The sequence below is a fragment of the Mobula hypostoma genome, chromosome 12 (genome assembly GCF_963921235.1).
Source record: "Mobula hypostoma chromosome 12, sMobHyp1.1, whole genome shotgun sequence".
Taxonomy (NCBI): Eukaryota; Metazoa; Chordata; class Chondrichthyes; order Myliobatiformes; family Myliobatidae; genus Mobula; species Mobula hypostoma.
In genome coordinates, this window is record NC_086108.1 from 48,654,866 (window position 1) to 48,676,402 (window position 21,537).

At 37.8% G+C, this 21,537-nt stretch overlaps 1 protein-coding gene across 2 annotated transcripts in view; it reads left to right on the forward strand.

Annotated features, from left to right (window-relative positions):
• Nucleotides 1-15,689: 15,689 nt before the first annotated feature.
• The window catches only part of prg4b (proteoglycan 4b), a 38,414-nt gene continuing 32,566 nt past the window's right edge, over nucleotides 15,690-21,537 (forward strand). For both annotated transcript variants that reach the window (XM_063064029.1, XM_063064030.1), the window contains exons 1-2: nucleotides 15,690-15,712; nucleotides 18,959-19,061. In XM_063064029.1, the coding sequence (XP_062920099.1) occupies nucleotides 15,710-15,712; nucleotides 18,959-19,061 (106 nt within the window). In that variant the 5' untranslated portion in view covers nucleotides 15,690-15,709. The remainder of the gene's footprint in view (nucleotides 15,713-18,958; nucleotides 19,062-21,537) is intronic.

Below are 21,537 nucleotides of genomic sequence, written 5' to 3' on the forward strand. Positions count from 1 at the left end.
GATGAATCCAGGTGAGAGGAGAAGACGAATAGATGGGGGAAGGGGGCAGTGGGAATGATGGAAGAAACTGGGAGGTGATAGAGGGAAGTGATAAAATGCCGAATAATACGGATTCTGATAAGAGAGAACAATGGAATAAAGGGAAGGAGCTGAAGAGGGAATCACAGCAAAGAGTGTGTGGGTGACAGACAGATCAAAAAGGCAGGGGTGGGGAAGAGAATGGGTGATGGGGCCAGTGAGATAAGGGGAAACAAAGAGGATACAGAGCAGAGTAAACGGAAGTTGGGGATGTAGTATTTACATTTGTGCCGTCAGATGGAATACGAGTTGTCCCTAATCGGTACCTGGCCTCAGTTTGACAGTAGAGAGGGCATGGACAGGCATATCAGTGTGGAAATGGGAAGTAGATTTAGAAAGGCTAGAACAGCCAGTAGATTTTGACTATTATGGCAGACGAGCCAGGTGAGTTAGTAGCTCCCTTTTGTCAGTTTCACTGATCACCCCCCCCCAGCTTTGTTCATCATATCCACGAGCCCTTCCCCTTCCCCATCCGCCTTTTTCACCCCTCTCATCTGGATTCCTCTATCACCTACCAGCTCCTGCTTCACCACGTCCCCTCACTGTTTATACAACCTATCTACCCTCTGTCTCGTCCACCCAAAATGCTGACTGTCCACTTCCCCCCATAGATGCTGCCTGACCCAGAGCTCCCCCAGCATTGTTTGTGTCACTCAAGCATCTTGAAGCTTGAAAACCAGATGAAGTTTCTTGCATTACACATTATATGACACTGTCCCATAAAGCCATGGGTAGTTCAGAAGAATAGTGGCTGGCTAGTTCAAAAAATGGCACAAAGATTTGGACCCCTCAGGAAACTGACTTTAACTATGAAAAGTTCTACCATGAAAGAAGACTGACTCAGTTTGAACTTGCAGAATTGAGGCACCCCTAATATAGAATCATGAAAATTACTCAGATGCCACTAAGATATGTGCTGCAGGAAGGGAAAATGCCACAGAGATGCAATGGCATTAGAAGTGTTCCTCTGAAACAGAGAGAAATAGCACATGAAGCATCATCAGTGCTTCAACAATAGCCGTAATATTGCTATTCAATGTCAGAAATTCCATACTAAACCATCAACATTTATTCCATTTAAATATCATGAAGTTCACAATATGAAGCATTCCCGTTCCGGGAGATGGTGTTGCTCAGGGAATCTGTCTTGGTCCCCTACTCTTCTCCTTACACATGCTCTCCTTCGGAGACATCATTAGAGAGCACAAGCCTGGGAGTTAGCTTTGATTCAGAATTGAATTTTAACTCCCTCATAGAGTGATCAGAGCAGCATTTCTACACTTAAAATATATAGCAAAAGTGAGTCCACTTCTGTCACATAATGATGCTAAAAAATTAATTCACGCTTTTATAGCCAAATAGATTAGATGACTACAATGCATTTTTTACTGGCCTTCCAAAGCAAACTATTGACAAACTTCAACTCGTTCAGAAGACCACTACTAGACTTTTAACTAAAACCAGAATGGGGGAACATATCATCCCTGTCCTAGCTACTCTACATTGTCTTCCTGTACCTTTTAGAATTGATTTTAAAGTCTCTTATTTGTTTTTAAAACTCTCAATGGTCTGGGATCAGAGTACATCACAGAAACACTTTTGTTTTACAATCCTGCTTGAGGTTTCAGGTCTTCTTCCGCCAGTCTCTTAAATTTAACCAATCTCCTTCAAAAGATAATTGACAGGTCAGTTTTTTAAACTACATTCCTCATCTGTGGAATTCAATATCTAAAAATATAAGAAATGCAGACTCAGTTGACACTTTTAAACACAGCTCAAAACCTATTTATTTAACCTTGCTTTTTACTAACATCTTTTGTCTTTTATTTTCATGTTTGCACTTCATTTCATTGTAAAGCAGTTTGAACTACATCATCAGTATGAAAAGTACTCTATAAATATTATTATTATTATGTTCACACATGCAAAAGCTCTGCACATACTGACAGATTTATAACATCAATTATGGCAAACTCCTCATGGAACCCAATAAAGAGGGATGATCTTTGAGATTCGTCGGCAGTTGGAAGGACGAACATTCCTATGGAATCGATGAATATCAATAATTGAAACAGCAAACAAAATTAGGAAGATCAATATAAGTCTTGCTGTCAGAATCAAAACCAACTATTATAGCTTTCCCAGGTACTGTCAGAGTTGCATTAACATTTTACTGTGGCTTGTGGCTGTTAAAATTTTCAAAATTATTTCTAAAAATTTGCAATTGTTTTTAAAACTTAGCAAAAGTCGGTAGAAGCGTATCATACAGTACAATCTTGATACAAGTATAAAATGATAATTTAAACACAAATGAACAGTAACATAATCTTCATCCTGGGGGACATAATGCTTCTGGCTTATCTGAAGGCATGAAAGAACAAGTCAGCACTCTTTTTTTAATGAAGTATTTAATAATATTCAGAAATTTAAATCATTTACAGAAGGTCTTAGCAATTGTACACATACCTGTGATAAATGTGCAGGTAGGTGTTACAGGGGCCAGGTAGCTGTACAGTAAAGATAGCCTTGCGACCTTGAGAATGGCTATCGAGTTCAAAGTGTGGGTTTTGCTGAACATCAAGCTTCAATGACTAGAGTGATTAGTGACAAGGCAAGATTCTTTGTACTCTAATTTACTGTCGTAATCAAATGGAGAAGTCATAAAGTTAATGGAGGCTAGTATACTCCTCATTCAGAATGTGAAAGGTCATGGGCATGGCCACCTGCCCAGACTGGTTGGTTCTTCAGGTGGATTTACTATGGAGCATACAAGATGCAGAGACTGATGTAGACAATATGTTTAGTAAGCTGTTATCTCTACAAGTGTAGAAAGACAGGAGACGGGGGACCATTAGGAACAGTAGGCAAGTAGGGCAGGAGCATCCTGTGGCTATTCCCCTCACTAACAGTTTGGATACTGTTGTTGGAATTGGGGGAGTGGGGAAGAGGTGTAACTATGGCCTCCCAGTGGATAACTAGAGCAACAGCCCAGTCCATGGTACCATAGTGGCTGCTACCTGTTTGAAGGATGGAGTGGGAGAAAACAAGACCAGGAAAATTATAGCAGTAATGGATTTTATCATAAGGGGATCAGCTGTAGCTGCAAAAGAAACTCCAGCTTGATAGGATGCCTCCTTGGTGCTAGGTTCAAGGACATCTCAGGGCTGAAGGACATTCTGAAAGGGAGGGAACAGTGGGACAAAGAACAGAACTACCAGAGATCATGGTACAATCACATTGACAGGACAAAGGTTGAGGATTGGCAACATTTGCAGATGTTATTAAAATGACCAGAGTCATTAATAGTGGGTAAAGCATTGAGAATAGAGTTAAAATGTTATATTGCAGTTGATCAAAATATTGGTGAGGCAGCATTTGGAGTCTTGTGCTCAGATACAGGAAATATACCACTCAGCTGGAAAGAGTGCAGAGGAGATTTAGAAAGATATGGCCGGGACTCATGAAACTTGAGTTATGGAGAGAACTTGAGCAGGTTGGAGCTTTCTTCATTGGAGTACTGAATGATGATCTTATAGAGGTTTATAAAATTATGAAGCCACAGATAAGATGAAGGCACACAGTCTTTTGCCCAGGATTGGAGAATGAAGAACTAGAAGGCATAGGTTTAAGACGAGAGATTTAATGGGAACCCAAGGAGAAAGTTTCATCTAGAAAGTGATCAGTACCTGAAATAAGCTCCCAGATGAACTGAGGAAGGTACATTGACAATATTTGAAAGACTTTTGCAGAGATGCAAGGATGCAAAATATTTAGACTCTAAATATGTGGGCCAAAAGCAGGCCAATGGGATTAGCTCATATGGGAATTTTGCTCAGCATGGACTAGTTAGGTCCATGGGCCTGTGTCTGTACTGTATAACTCCATGTATCTACAACATGAGTTTTGGGAGCAAGGTAACAACTTAAAGAGCAAGACATCAAATGGCTGTAAACTCTATATTATGTCCATTGCCGGAGCCTGTGAACAAGGAAACAGAGGCATAGGTCAAGTGAATGTGCGGCTGTCAGGATGGAACAGGTGGATAGGCTGCAAATTCTTTGAGCATTGGATCTGTTTCTGGGCAAAATAGAACCCACAGCGAGATATTGATGCATTGGTGAAATGAGCTAGAAAGATGGCAGATGGACTTTAATCCAAACAATAACAACACATTACATTTTGGGAGCATAATTGAGGCCAGGGCATGCACCATGAATGGTAGGGTCATAGGGAGTACAAAGAACAGAGGGCCCTTGAGTACAAATCCATGGATTCTTGAAGACCATAAGATATAGGAGCAGAATTAGGCTATTTGACTCATCGAGTCTGCTCCACCATTCCAACTTGGCTGATTTATTTTCCCTTTCAACACCACTCTCCTGCTTTCTCTCCATAGCCTTTTACACCCTGACTGATCAGGAACCTCTCAACTTTCACTTTCAATATTCCCAATGACCTGGCCTCCACAGCCATTTGTTGCAATGAAGAAGTCCCTCCTCATCTTTGTTCTGAAAGGATGATCTTCTATTCTGAGGTCGTGCCCTCTGCTCCTAGACTACTCCAGTATAGGACACACCCTCACCACATCCACTCTATTAGACCTTTCAATATTCGATAGGTTTCAATGAGATCCCCCTTCATTCTTCTAAACTGCAGCGAGTACAGGCCCAGAGCCATCAAATGTTCCTCATAGTTAACCCTTTCACTCTCAGGATCATTTTTGTGAACCTCCTCTGGACCCTCTTCAATGCCAGCATATCTTTTCTTCGACAAGGGGCCGAAAACTGTTCATAATACTTCAACTGTAGTCTGAACACTGTCTTATAAAGCCTCAGCATTACATCCTTGCTTTTGTATTCAGTCCTCTTGAAATGAATGCTAACAATGCATTTTCCTTCCTTACCAACACCTCAACCTGCAAGTTAACCTTTAGGGAATCCTGTATAAGGAGTCCCAAGTTCCTTTCCACCTCTGAAGTGGGCAACGCAAGTGACAATGTAGCTTGGAAAGCACATGGGGGCACAAAAACAACTCCTGGAGGATCTTAGCAGGTCAGGCAGCACATGTGAAGGCCAAGGGCTGGTTTGAGGCTTTGCTCAAACCCTGCATCAGGGCTGTGATGTAGAGTCAAGATCTAGTCAGGAGAAGAGGAGGGGTCGGAGTGGGATCGATAGATGACAAGTGGAGTTAAGAGAAGTGGGGAGTTTTGAGATAAGAGGGAATAAGTGGATAGTGGAGCCAGGAAAGGAAGGCAGAGGGGAGAGTTTTGAGATAGGAGAGAAGAAATCCAGGTGGATAGGTGTGGATGATGGGCAGAAGGAATAAAGGGGAATGGAGAATAGAAAAGGTGAACAAAGGGAGAAATAACCTTGGTAAACTGGTAGAAGAGGGGAATGAAACACAAAATGTGTGAGTAACGTAACATTTCAAAATTCATTGTTCATACCATTCGACTGAAGGCTACCTAAGTGGAATTTGAAAAGTTCTTCTAGTCTGTGTTTGATCTCAAATGTGGCAGTGGAGAAGGTAGAGGCCAGACAGGTCAATGTGGAAGTGGGAAAGAATTGAAATGACTTGCAAATAGAAGTTTACGAAGAAAGCTGGAGGAACTCAGCAGGCCAGACAGCATCTATGAAAAAGAGTAAACAGCCAAGACACTTCATCAGGATGAAGAAAGCACATGTCCTTCACTAAATGGTCATCTCGTCTACATTTGCTCTCGCTGATGAGGAGGAGGTCACATCAAAAGCAATGAATGCAAAATATTGGAGGAGATGCATATGATACTAGTCTTCATTAGTCTGGTCAAAGGATACTGCAGATTCAGATTATGCAATTTTATATAACATCAGCTGGAGCACTGGATACCATTCTGGTCATCATGCAACAGGGTGGATGTGATAGCACTGGAGAGGGTACAATGAAGGTTCATCTTGGATTAAGTGTTTTATTATGAGGAGGGAATGGACAGACCATGTCTCTAGTGGAGTAGGCCAACAGGTTTCAATAGGTACATTTAATGTCACAGAAATGTATACAATATACATCCTGAAATTCAGGAGGGGACATTTGAAGCATATAAAATTACAAGTGGTATAGACAGGACTGACTGCAGAAGCTTTTCTCCATATCAGAGCTGAAGAGAAACTAGAGGAGATGTAGACTCCTTGTGGGTAGAATTAAGAAACTGCAAGGGTAAAAAGAACCTGATGGGAGTTATAATCAGGCCTCCGAACAGTAACCAGCATGAGGGGTACAAATTATAACAGGAGCTAGAAAAGGCATGTAAAAAGGGCAATATTACAATGGTTATGGGGGATTTCAATATGCAGGTAGACTAGGAAAAAAGTGGTTCTGGAAACTTAGAGAAGGAATTTATAGAATGCCAATGAGATGGCTTTGTAGAGTGACTTGTGGTTGAGTCCACTAAGGAAAAGGCAATTGTGGATCGGGTGTTGTGTAATGAGCCAAATTTGATTAGAGTGCTTAAGGTAAAGGAACCCTTTGGAGAAAGTGGTCATAATTCGATAGAATTTTTCTTTCAATTTGAGGGGGAGAAGTACAAATAAGTTATATCAATATTCCAGTGGGGTAAGGAGAAGTACAGGGGCATGAGAGAAGAACTAGCCAAATTTGATTGGAAGGAACACTAGCATCAATGGCCGGAGTTTCTGGAAATCTTTTGGAAGGCACAGGATCAGCTCATCCCAAAGAAGGAAAACAATCTTAAGTGAGCATGAGGCAACTGTAGCTGACTAGGGAAATCAAAGACAGCATAAAAGCAAAAGTGAGGGTATTCAATATTAGTTGAAAGCTAAAGGATTGGGATGTTTTTAAAAACCAACAGAAGGTGACTAAAATAAGAAATAAGGAGAGAAAAGATGAAATATGAAGGAAAGCTTGCCAATATTGTAAAGGAGATAGCAAAAGATTTTGCAAATATATAAAGAGTAAAAGAGAGGCAAAAGTGGATATCAGATGGCAGGAATATAACACTGAAGAGGTTCTACTGAGGGACAAAGAAATGATGGACAAACTGAATACATATTTTGCATCAGTCTTCACTGTGGAAGACACTAGCAGTACACTAGAAATTTGAGACTGTCAGGGGGCAGAAGTGAGTGTAGTTACTATTACTAAGGCGTCCTCTTTTAAAACTCCACAATGTGTTGTATCTTTGGATGCTGAAAAAGCGTTTGACCGAGTCGAATGGAAATATTTATTCAATGTTTTAGAGAAATTTGGCTTTGGTGCTAATTTTAATAATTGGATTAAAATGATATATAAAGCCCCTATTGCTACTGTTATCACTAACAATTGCAGGTCTCCTTTTTTTCAGCTTTCACGGGGGACAAGGCAAGGCTGTCCATTAAGTCCTTTGTTGTTTAATTTAATATTTGAACCCCTTGCTATTGCTCTTCGTGAGGCTAAAAATATCCATGGGATTTTTGTGAATGAGACCATGCATAAGGTCTCTCTTTACACTGATGATTTATTGGTTTATATATCTAACCCTGACGAATCCATTCCTGCCTTGCTAAAATTATTTAAAGAATTTGGAGGTTTTTCAGGATATAAAATAAATTTTAGTAGAAGTGAATTGTTTCCTTTAAATTATTCTGTCTCTATATATGATAATACTCCTTTTAAAGTTACAGACTCTTTTAGATATCTAGGTATTATAATTATTAAAAAATATAAGGATCTTTATAAAGCCAATTTTGTTCCCTTAGTAGACTCTATGAAGTATTTATTTAGTAGAAGAAGTCCACTTACATTTTCACTTGTTGGTCATATTCATATAGTTAAAATGATGATATTTATTTCAGAATATTCCTGTTTTTTTGACTAGGAAGTTTTTTGATCGGTTTGATTCTATTATTTTATCTTTTATTTGGAATAATAAAAGACCAAGAATTAGTAAGTGTCATTTACAAAAATTGAAAAAGGATGGAAGTCTTGCTTTGCCTAATCTAAGAATGTATTATTGGGCTGTTAATGTGTGATATATGTCTTTTTGGTTATACTGAGTTGATAAGAGTGATCGGCCAATGTGGGTAGACCTGGAACTGAAAGTCGTAAAACAGTTTTATTTAACCTCGTTATTGGGAGTTCCTTTACCTATGCAATTAGTTAAAGTTGTTAATTTAAACGTATATCCTGTGATTAAGTATTCTTTACAAATTTGGCTCCAATTCTGCAATTTTTTTAATCTTAAAAAATTTAAACTTTGTAGTTTAATTTACCAAAATTACTTTTTTAAGCCTTCTTTGAGTGATCCAATTTTTTACTTTGGAAAAATAAAGGTATTAATTCTTTTTTGGATTTATTTAAAGAAGATAGATTGATGTTTTTTGAACAATTAATTGATAAATATTCTCTTTCATACTCACACTTTCTGTAATACCTTCAAGTTAGACACTTTTTACAAAAATATTTAAGTAATTTTCCTTACATATTGGAGGCTGACCTGTTAGATACTATTATGAGTATGAATCCTTTGATTAAGGGTTCTATTGGAAGAATTTATAATTTATTATTACAATAGGATAAACGTCCTTTATCTAAGATTAAACAGGATTGGGAAAAGGAACTTAATTTGACTTTTATGACAGAGGATTGGATGTGGATATTGAAGTTGGTTAACTCTTCTTCAATTTATGCTAGCCATTCATTGATTCAATTTAAAATTGTACATTGTTGTCATTTTACAAAGGAGGGACTTTCTAAAATCTTTTCTAATGTTGATAGTCATTGTGATAGATGTAAAACTGAGATAGCTACACTGACACATATGTTTTGGTCTTGTTCTATATTGGAACAGTTCTGGAAGTCGGTTTTTTCAACAATTTCTAAAGCACTTAAAATTAATTTACAACCTAATAAATTAATTGTGCTTTTTGGAATAATTCCTCAAGATATTCATGATATTTCTGTGTCTGACCAACATGTTATTGCATTTGTTACATTGATAGCTAGGAGGGCCATTTTGTTGAAGTGGAAGGATACATCAACTCCCACTTTGTCACAATGGTTCTCTCAAGTGATGCTATGTCTTAGTTTGGAGAAAATTAGAAGTCAAACCTTTGAACCTTTATTTGATTTTGAGAAAAGATGGGGCTCATTTGCTTGTTATTATCATTTGAGTTAATTGATATAATTTTTCCATGATCTAATTGTCAATTTTTGAGCATATTTTCTTTTCTTGCTGGCGGTTTGATGTTTATTTTTAGAAGCTTTTTGTATGACGCATGACTCTGGGATTGTACACCTAATGGGTTCTTTTTTTCTCTCTCACTTTTCTGCTTAGTAGGTTTTTTTGGTTATCACAAATTTTTTTTCAATCTTTAAGATTTTTTTTGAGGCATTGTAAGTGTTGTTACTTCAATGTACTCAAGTTATTTTTCTTGTATAACATAACAATAAAAAGATTTGAAAAGAAAGAAAATATGCCAAAGTCAGCATGGTTTCCTTTCAGGGAAATCTTGCAGAAGGCAATGCAGCAGCCTTGTTAGCTACCGGTGACCAGTGTCCTGTATACGTGCTGGCCTGTGTTTCATCTTTAACCTGTGTTGCAGTTACCTTTCCATTGCCAGTGCCTGCTGGGGACTGCTTAAAAGTTACTCCCACGCTTCCTCCCATTCTGCAGACAGTACTACCACACCACACTTCACTCTCTTTCCCTTTACTGTAACTTCAATTTAATATCTTTTGTTTGTAATTCCTGTTGGCGTCTGACTCCTTTGTGACACATCCTGAGAGCTGAGGTTGTAACAGTGTCATATGGGTCAGTATTGATCTTATTTATCAATGACTTGGATGATAGAATTGATGATTTTGTGGCCCAGTTTATGAATACCACAAAGATAGGTGGAGGGGCAGCTACTGTTGAGGAAGCAGGAAGTCTGCAGAAGGACTTGGACAGATTGGGAGAATGGGCAAAATGTCAGATGGGATACAGTGTAGAGAAGTGTATGGTCATGCACTTTCATAGAAGGAATAAAGGCATAGACTATTTTCTAAAAGGGAACATATTCAGACACCAGAGGTGTAAGGGGACTTGGGAGTCCTCATGCAGGATTCCCTAAAGGTTAACTTGCAGGTTGAGTCAGTAGTGAGGAGGGCAAATGCTATGTTAGCATTCGTTTCATGAGGACTAGAATGTGAAAGCAAAGGTCTAATGCTGAGGCTTTATAAAGTATTGGTCAGACCGCACTTGGAGTATTGTGAGCAGTTTTGGGCCCCTTATCTAAGAAAAGATGTGCTGACATTGGAGAGGGTCCAGAGGAGATTCATGAGAATGATCCCGAGAATGAAAAAGTTAACAATGAGAAACATTTGATGGCTTTGGGCCTGTACTCTTTGGTGTTTGGAAGAACGAGTGGAGATCCCATTGAAACATACTGAAGGTTTAAAGACCCAGACAGAGTGGATATGAATAGAATGTTTCCTATAGTGGGGTATTCAAGGACCAGAGGGCACAGCTTCAGAAAACAAGGACTTCCCTTTAGAATAGAGATGAGGAGACATTTCTTTACCCAGAGGGTGGTGAATCTGTGGAATTCATTACCACAAATAGCTGTGGCAGCCAAGTCATTGGGTATGTTTAAAGTGAAGGTTAATAAGTTCTAAATTAGTAAAAGCGTCAAAAGTTATGAGGAGAAGGCGGGAGAACAGGGTTGAGAGGGAAAGTAAATCTGCCATGAAGGATGGAGGAAAGACATGATGGGTTGAATGGCCTAATTCTGCTCCTATGCCTTGACATAGATTAAAGGTTAGGAGTAAGAGTTTTAGAGGGGTCATGTGGGGGAACTTCTTCACCAAGAGAGCAGAAAGTACCTGGAATGACCTTACTGAGAGTGTGATTGAAGCCAGGTCTAGATAGTATTTAAATCTCTTGGGTATAAAGAGCTGCTGATAAGTACTGGGCAATCATATTCGCGCAGAAGGATGTCCACTGGTTGGCATGGATTAGTTGAATCAAATGACCATTTCCATGTCGTAAAGTTCTATGATGCACGTACACAGAAAGTGTTTTAATTCGATATGCTGCATGCCAAGAGGAGCCCAGAGGCTGTCATGATCTTCCAATGAACTTGAGAGAGGCAGATTCAGGAGAGGACAACAGAGATTCTCTCTGAATCTCTGTGGTCATAGCTGTGCAAGAGACTAAAATTCAAAGGAAATTAAAAGCCCTGGCATCAACCAGACAGGATTCATGCAGATGAACAGGATTCATGCAGATAAACCCAGAATTATTTGCATCCAAAGATATTTCTTCGAAAATGATCAATGTTTCAACAGAATGCAACAGCGCAACTGTTATCTTAGAATTATAAGAGTCAGACAGAAGAGCAATTCAATCAGACAGGAACGAGGTGCTGAAAAATTAATAAAATTAGTTGTACACAAACACGTAGAATTATGGGATGTATTTGCCATTCCAAAATGCAAATCAAATGGAGATCTGTAATCTATTAAAAATATATCAAGGTAAATGTAAATCAAAATACCACACCAACAAAAGAGGAAATGGCTTGAACTGAATTCCTGAGTACTTTAAAGGAGTCAAGGATTCAGCGGTGTCCAAGATTAAAGAAGACACCAGTGGAAAGGCTGCCAAGTCATTCCAGAGATGGAAGGAGCCCCTGGTCTGCTGCAGAGAGAGATGCAAAGGTACAGAAAGAATGGTAATGGCAGCCATCACATTAAAGTTAATGTAATCTTTATATTCACACAAATATAGAAATGTTATTACCTCCACCTATCAGCATTTCAAAAATTCAGTTTTGAAATAAAAACAGCAAGACCCTATTATTAATATGTACAAACCAAAACTAATTTACAATTCATTATTGATGAGTTTAAATCAGAAATCATCCTTAACCTCCTTCTTTGCTCCAAGGAAATGAGCCAAAATCATCCATCATCTAAATATTTCCTGTTATTCACACTCACCTTTGCACTGTATTGATTTCAAAGTGTCTGTTCAGAAATTCTGCACCCATTAGTAGTAGCAACATAGAATATCTTAAGTTGAAACTTAGATGTTGAAAATTCAACATTTTGTTAGCTGAAAACATGGTACATTCATAGACATAACAGGAAATGAATAATGCTTTTGTCTGCCATTTTGCAATGGTACCCATTGAGATTTGAGCTCATTATTTAATGCTGTGCCAAGTTACATTTCAAATCCTTCCGAGTGTCTCCTAGGAATGTTCACTCAGCAAATGGAAATTCAATTAACATTTCTACACATCCTTAGATTGCCAAGTTTGTTCGATGGCTGACTGCTAAGAATGGCCAGTCAGTGAATGGAAAATTTTAAGGATTCAGTGGTTAGCTTCACATGATTCATGCAGACCCTGAACTGAAGTCATGTCTGAACATTGACATCTTCTTTTCTGATATTGAAAAATTCACAATATCTCAAGGTCCTGCAGAAGAGTTCACATTTGAAAAGCTTATTAAAATTAAACATACAGATCTTGAAGTATTCATCTGGTAACTTCACTTTCCTCATTGATGCAATGTAATAACAGAAGATGGTAGAAGAATTAATCAGATATCTTGTGTCAGTTATCACTATAACACTACAAGTGACATCCCAGAAATAGTTGTAAATCAGAAACTAACAGAAAGGGTAAATCTCAGGAAAATTACTACCATCAAGGCAGTAGTATGAAGAAAATTGTTGAAGCTACATTACTTAGAGGTCTCGGGGTCCTGAAAGACATCAGTTATCCTTCTAGTCACTTTTTGTAGAAGATGCATAGAATGATGGGGTTGAGAGGGGAAATACATCAGATCAGATGACTGAGCAGACTCAATAAGCCAAATGATCCCATTCTGTTCCTATGTCCTATGGCCTTATGATAGCACCTCTCTCATTGGTGCAATGATGACAACAGATTTAGGTGACAGTGAGTATTAAAATCCTTCAACTTCTTTTTCATTACCAACTAAATGATATTTTTCACACAAACCAAACTTTCTCTTCAGGTTTTTGTGAATTTTCTTTCAATTATACAAAGCCCAACAACTTTCAATGCATTTTTAAAATATCCCAAAGAACTAATTTTTATTGCTTTATTTTGCAATAACCATTGCAACTACCATTTTTGATAGCTGCATTTTTGGTTATATATAACTCCTTCCGACAAGGGCTACAAGTCTGCAGATGCTTTGGAACTTAAAAACAAACAAGTGCAGAAGGAATTCACAAAAATGGTGCTTTTCAGCTATGAGGAGAGACAGGTGAAGCTAGCTCTGTTTCCCCTGGAGTGGAAGTAAAGAGAGGGTCATGACTGAGATATATACAGTAAAAGTTATACGTGGTATAGATGGGGTAGAATTCAGAAATCTTTTCAACTTGGAAGCAATTAAAACTAGAGGACAAGTACCTAGGGACTTGTAAGAGTGCTTGTTGACCAAAAAAACTAGTGAGTACAGTGCTACTGAAGAGAGTCACTAACAGTCTGTTACCAACAGCAGGCTCACTGTACCTTGAGAATACCTTCAGCTCACACTGCTTCGAAACCATGTTAGGCATGGCTCAGCTGCAGTTTCAGATCATCATTGCTTCCAGACCCACTGGATTGATTTCTGAAGACCTGGATGGACACCACCTCAGAATCTGGTTGCCACATACTCAGAAGTGACAACTTTCAAAAGACATTAAACCAAAGGTCTTGTCCAGTGGATGCATTAAACACACAAGAAGATGAATAGGATATATTTTTTAAACCTGGTATTTGAACCAATATTTGTATCCCAAGTAATGTCACTAGATCACCTGCTTTCAGCTATTCCTCCCTACATTACCATAGTGAAAGGACTTTAAAACCACTGCTCAGCTGCAAGGTATTGAGAGAAATCATGATGCAAAAAAATTTCAAATAAAAAAAATATTTAATCCTTTCTTAAAATTAATTTCCTGATCTGAATGAGATGGACTTTCTGCCAATGAGGTACAATTACTATTACCAAGGAGTCACCAAGTTAGTAGATTATGGCAGCTTACATTTTTGTACACAGTTCTAATTGGTTCTGTTTTACATTAAATGTGTTCTAGTTGAATTAAAAGTACTAAGTAAAGTTAATTCAAAGTTATTTCCTCGAAGGATTCTTCGACTAGGTCTTTGGATTTGAAAAAAAAGATTCCAAGTTATCAACACACAAAGTTGAGTTGGTCAAATGAAATGCTACAAAATAAAAAGCAGAAATCTGATACAGAATGAAGTTTTCTTATGATGGGTGAAGTTTTTTTTGCTATTATCAAATATTTGTGTATTGGGCAAAGAAACTAAACCAAACCTGCAAAGTATATTATCCTACATTTATAAAGATGATTTGAGATCTTGGTTTGAATCTTAATAAAGCAACCAGTCCAATACAAAAGAAAAATATAATGAACACACAAAATCAAATAAAAAAGAAAACTAATAGGAACACTCAGTTAGCCAGACAGCCTCTGCTGAGGGAGAAGCATAATTCGTTTTTGGATGAACTGGAAAGAGAGATGAAGCAGAGATGAAGATGTGCAGTTACAGGTAAAGTGAGGAAAGATGAACAAGTGATTTTATGATGGGTGTCGGACAATATTGTTTAAATGTCAAAATGGATGATGCTACACAGTAAAGGGTGTAAAAATAGGATAAGTAAATATAAGGATGGGTTGGGAGGAAATATGTATGAAAACGTAGAAACAATTGCTCTCCATAAAATGGAGGGATGTGGTTATAACACATGACCTAATCTCTTCCAGACCAGGGAGACCAAGCACAGTTTCTGGGCTTCCAATCACCATGTTTCCATATAACCCTATCCTCTAACTTGCACACAGGGTTTCACCAGAACAAAATAAACTCAAGGAACAGTAATTCCCATCTTTTGATTGGGCAGACCTCAGCCTCCCAGATTCCACTGAGAGTCCAATAATTTCATATATAATCTCTGCTTCTAATTTTCCCCTAGACAGCAGCTGTTGGTAATGATTCTGCTACTTCCAGCATAACTATTTTCCTATTCAATAGCCATATTTACCAATACCTTGCAACTAATAGCCCTTAACTACCTGATCAGCTTGCATGGGCATGCTTATGTGAATATCTATGCCCTAGTTTGCCTGATTTTGGGCTTCTCCTTGAGTAGTCAATCCATCTTTTTAAAAAATATCATGCGAACAATCCTCTTTCCAGCTAGAGCATTACCTTAATTTAAAGCCTGGTTCAATTTTTCTCAAATAAATGATTCGTTCCATTTATGGTAACTTTGTTTTTCTTATTATACACATGTTTTCTTCTAATGTGGATGTGAGTTGCAACATATTTGGCACAAAACTGGGAATTGGTGTGTAATCTTCAAGTTAAAGCCATCTCCAATAATATTCAAGATCAGCCTCACTGAAAACCACATGAATGATTTATTTTAAGAAAGCTATTTCTCAATGTTTATGGAGAAAAACTGCCTTCATTGGCAGGATATTGCAATTAGTCTGTTCAGACAGCAATAGGTTAAAAGTTTGACAAATCAGATCTTGTTTGGTCATGCTCATCACCTTGCAAAAGACTATAAAAGCAGAGACCTTGAAATTCATATTAATAAAATTTCTTGAGACTCGATTGATATGGTGAGTACTTAAATTGCATTAGAATACTGATTCAGTTCCTTTGATTTAAACATTATTTGCCAATGCAACTATTTGTTAGATTCGTTTTTCTGATGATATATTCCTCGCGCATTCTATTTTTTAAAAAAGTTTTAAGCATTTTATAAGAGGATAATGTTAGACCAAATAAAGTTATTAATTCTGAAAGACTGTCAAAATTCTCCAGGTGAATTGTCTGGCAACATAATAGTGACTTTTGAATATATCCTATATACTGGTTATTTAACAATTACATGAAATTAACAAAGATAATGTTAAAAATGCTTTGAAAATATCACAATGTATCAGAGCATTTCATATGAATGCATCAAAGAGGTGAGTGCAAGAAAGACCAGTTCAAAAGGACAAACAATTAGCAACGTTAATTCTACCACATTCATTTTTTTAAACAATTCATTAATTTAACTATTGCTTTCATTTATATTAACACAAATTACAGGAGGAATATTTTCTTAAGGTAGCAATCTTTAAATCTATGATATTTGCATTTTTGAATTGATGCCCTGAATTCAAATGATTGTCACTAGTTTCAATAAATGATTAGCTTACATATAACGGATAATGATTCTTGAATCAACTGGCAAAACCCTAATCACTATAGTTTAGTGGGACTATGACTACTTTGACCATTTTGCACTAAAAATCAACTTTGATTTCTTTTGTGTTTTCTTCTACAAATTGTATATAATTTCTGCTTATTTTGTTTTCTTGTGAATGCTGCTGATATGACGCTGTATGCCTGTAATGACGCTGCAAGTATTTCATTGCACCTGTAAGAATTTAATGAGAATGCAGTTTATTAGCAGAATTAGTCATTTTCAGCACAGATTTTACAAATCAGAAATCAGATGCATGTTTTAACTAATGGTAGTCTTCAGTCTAAAAGAAAAGCCTTAATGAGAAATGGATTAAATCCCACTGAAATATTAGAGCCAGGTTAAATATTAACACAAAGATATATTCCTTTCCAAATGTTCTTAAGGTTAACAGATTAATTAAGAACGAACAATTCCAAACCTAAAAGATATGATGTTAACTTAAGAGTTACCCATTTCATTGACAATGTTTTTGAATTAAAAACTGTGATTGAATGACCAACATCAATATGCAGAGCATCATGCCTCCTACAAAGAGGAAAGATATGACAAATGAAAGAATTACTGTGAGTAGCCACTTCAGCACTGAAGCGTGGAAATTTTAGGAAGAGGAGAAAACTTACACAAATAAAAAAAATGGTTTGTTGAAAAGTCTTACAAACCTTATATTGAGTCAAGTTTTCAATACAGAAAAGAATAAAAAGTTCAAAGGTTTATTTCATTGTCTAAGAATGCATGTGCAATACAACTCTGATATTTACTTTCTCCAAATAGCCATAAAATACAGAAAAACCATGGGAGTCGTTGGAAAAATAGATATTAGATATCAACTTACACCCCCAGCACAAAAAAGAAAAAGAAACAAACCTTGCAAACCCCGAAACCCCCAGAGAGAAAAATAAGCAACAATAACATCAAATTCCCAACTCCCTCCCCTGCTGAAAAACATCAGCAATAACATCAAGTCCACAACCCCCTCCTCCTCAGAAAAGAAGAGCAACAATACCATCAAAACTTCTGACCCCTCACTCATACATAAAAACTAACAGATCGCCCACACAGAAAACACCATGAATATCAGACCCTAAATCCCCAAACCCTCCCTCTCACAAAAACAAACATATTGACCACCTGCAGATCGGCCACAAGAAAGAAAACACCAAAAAACTGAAGACCAATATAAATTACAGTCCAATAATCACATAAATCTCAGAATATCGCAAACCTTGTCCCGTCAGCATTCCAGGAAAGCAGTCGGATGAACTCAGTCCTTCAAAAATGAGCAGGCGATGAAGTTAAGTGAGGCAAATTGTGGGGATGTCATGCTTACTATCACCGTGTTCTGTGGTAAATCGCATTCAGTACTCTTGAGTCAAAGGTTTGAGTTCACGCCTGTTCCAAGAACTTGAAGACTAAAATGTTGTAACACTTGAATATAATGGCAAGAGTGTGGTCTACTATCAGGGATACCATCTGTCATCTTGTGGGTGGATATAGAAGACCCCTGAACCTATTAGAAAAAGGAGAGTTCTCCCAATGACCTCCACCGCAAGCAGAAATTAGATTTGTGCGAACTTGAACCATAGATCATTCACAGATTAACTAAGCATGACACCAAGGATCAGAGTTGATACACCGATTTTAAAAAAGAATTTCTGAGCTAACACACACAATATCGCTAGCTTCTGTTTCAATGATCAGTAATAGGGAAATCAATTCACTGAAGGTTCCCTTATTGATTAACTATTTTTGTTCAAATCACTCGACCCTTTAACAGTCTTCTCCTCGCAGTGGCTCCAGTGGTCAAAGCTAAAATAAAATAGCAACTAAGTATCACATGCAGCTCCTTATAGGAAGAACACATCCTATTTGACACTTGCTTGTAGACAAAATGCAGCAACGCTGCTTTTAATATATGAAATGACCCAATTATTGCTGTTGGAAATAAATATTACGCAATAAAACCCTGAGTACGGTAGACAGAGGGATCTGGGAATACAGGTACATAATTTGTTGAAAGTGACATCACAGGTAGATAGGGTCATAAAGAAAGCTTTTGGCACATTGGTCTTCATGAATCAAAGTACTGAGTACAGGAGATGGGATGTTATATTGAAGTTGTTTGAAGTATTGTGTGTAGTTTTGGTCATCTACCTACAGGAAAGATGTAACCAAGGCTGAAAGAGTACAGAAAATTTACAAGGCTGTTGCTGGGTCTGGAAGACCTGAGTTATAAGGAAAGATTGAATAGGTTTTGACTGTATTCTTAAGAATGTAGAAAATTGAGAGATTTGATAGAGGTATACAAAATTATGAGGGTATAGATAGGGCAAGCAGGCTTTTTCCACTGAGGTTGGATGGTTCTACAACCAGAGGTCATTGATTAAGGGGGAAAGGTGAGAAGTTTAAGGGGAACATGAAAGGAAACTACTTCACTCAGAAGGTCGTGAGAGTGTGGAATGAGCTGCCAGTACAAGTGGTAGTTGATCCTTGCTCTCAAGGTTCATCCTTACTCTATGCTAATTGAACTAAATTTAATCAAAATAACAATTGGCCTTTATTACCTTGGATTACACCTCCTTTACCATAAACCTTTTCTTCTTTTGTGCAGTTAGAAGTAAATAAGATGGCTAATCCTCAAAATCTCATCACATGGCGAACAATCCTTTTAACAGTATCATCGCTTAGCTTGCTAAAAGTGATCGAAACTCAAGGTAAGTGATGGATATGAAATAACGTTAACAACAAAATGATTTCATTAAGTTTTTAAGATTGCAGAGATAAAGACATTGGGGCACTTTTGCTACAACAGAGTTGTATTGCTCCACTTAGGCAAGATAAAAAAACAATTATTATTATTACATACAACTATAATATGTCAGAAACAGCCCCAAATTATAATGCCCCAGAACTCAAATCACCTATTACAGTGCTCCGAACACCCAAAACTGGACAACACATTGATGTTCCAAATTACAAATTAATATTCAATTTTTGACTCCCGTGCTTTCTGACATATCAGTCAACCAGAAGATAACTATTTGCAAAGTGAATAAGTATTAAATTGAGGCCACAAAAGTTTTCCCAATGAGTTCAAGAGAAAGCATATATGGTACCTTTTCATTTATGACCCAGCAATTGCTTTGCGGGCAAGTTTTTCATCCATCTTGACAAAGATTCCTCATGTGCTAATCATACTTGTGAGATGAAAGTGAGCTTAAACATCAGCCATCATTCATCATTTATCAGAACACATTGAACTTGAATAAATGCGACAACTTGTAAATACTACTGAAAACAAAAAATATACTGAATTGCAAGTCAGATAATGCCTACAATATAATCAGAAATAGATTTTCCATATTCAGAACCACACGCAGATTCAGTTCATGCCTTTGTACTATTCTTGTTATAGTCGTGCAAAATATCTCAGGGCAGGTGTGGCATCAGAAGCAGTTCACCTGAAATCTCAGACATCAAGGTATCATCATGAGACAAAGATAATTGATTGCTGGAAGTGAGAATTTACATTTATTGCCAGATATCAATCGCTCTCCATAGTTCTCTGTGGAGGTCTCTGTAAAAAACCTAACCCTCGATTCCCTTTAATTGATCAAGCAATTCCCAAACAAAACCAGTTTACAAAACAGTTCACAAAATGAAGGCTGCAGAACAGTCTCACAAAATGGCAGCTCCATTCCTTCAACCACATGGCAAGAATAGAGACATTTGATTTGTCTACTTCCACACTCCCCAACTTGTTCCAGTTAGATCTTTTTCCCCACATTTTAATTCCTTCATGGCCACCATCCCTCAACCTAAATCAGGAGTGGTGAAAGAGTAGTAGAATGGGGCATCCTGTATGTCCAATAGATGATCGACATCCCTAATGGACAAGGATACCACAGTTGCGGTGACACCTTACAACTCCAGCCACCCTGGTTCAATGCCCACCTCCAGTGCCCTGTGTATGGAGTTTATCTGCTCTTCCAATGACACATAGGTTTCATCCACGTACTCCATTTCCTTTCCAAAGGCACTGTAAATGAAGCCCATGGGGATGTGGCAAGAACAAGATACAAGGAAGTATTAGATTCATACAGAACAGAGTCTTCGGCCCACTACATCCATGGCAATCTTTTTTTCCCATTGCACTAATCCCAATTTCCTGCATTAGGTTCATACCATTGCATTACTTACCCATGTGTGTCTATATGCTTCTTGAATGCAATTGTTGCATCTGATTCTACCACATTCTCAAGTAGCACTTTCCAGATATCAACCACTCTTTATAAAATACTCAGCCCTCAGATTACCTTCTAAGCTCCTTCTGCTCACCTTAACCCTCTGCCCTCAGTTTTGATACACCACCATGGAAAATGATTTTAACTACACTATCCATGTCTCCCATAACCTCTTATCTATAATAATCAGGCCACCCCTCAGTGTCCTCCAGTCCAGGAAAACAAGCCCAGTCTCTCCCCATAACTAAAATCCTCCAACGTCCTGGTGAATCTCCTCTGCACTCTCCCTTCACAATTCACATCCTGTCTTATAGCGAGGCAACCAGAGCTATATATTACAATACACCAAGAAAGGCCTAACCAGTGTTTGGTAAGGTTGCAACATCCCAGGTTTCACATTACATGCCCTGACCTATGAATGCAAGCAAGTCATCTACCTTTTCATCACCCAGCAACCTAAACTGATATTTACAGGGAACTGCTTGGGATCTCCATTCAACACTCCATAATATCCAACTGTGTAGGATTGGATATTTCCTATCCCATTTGACTTCCCCAAAATACCTGTACATAGTGTGTGTGTGAGAGAGAGAGAGGGGGGAAAGGGGGGAGTGAGGGGGGAGAGAGTGAGGGGGGAAGAGTGAAGGGGGAGAGTGAAGGGGGAGAGGGAGAAGGAGACACACAGACGGGGGAATGAAACAATTGCAAAAATAGAGGAATATGGGGAATGAGATTGCTCTGTACACTGACCTAGACACAAAAGGCTGAAATATCCTCCTCATGTATCATAAGTTTATTATAATAAAAAGGATAAACAAATTGGAGTATCATAATGGCGGGAATGTTTGATACACTATAGAGAAAGAAGTCTGACAAGTCTGCGCACAGAGATATCTGACCTACTGGAGATTTCCTGACCAACTTCAGTAGTTGATTCCCAAACAAG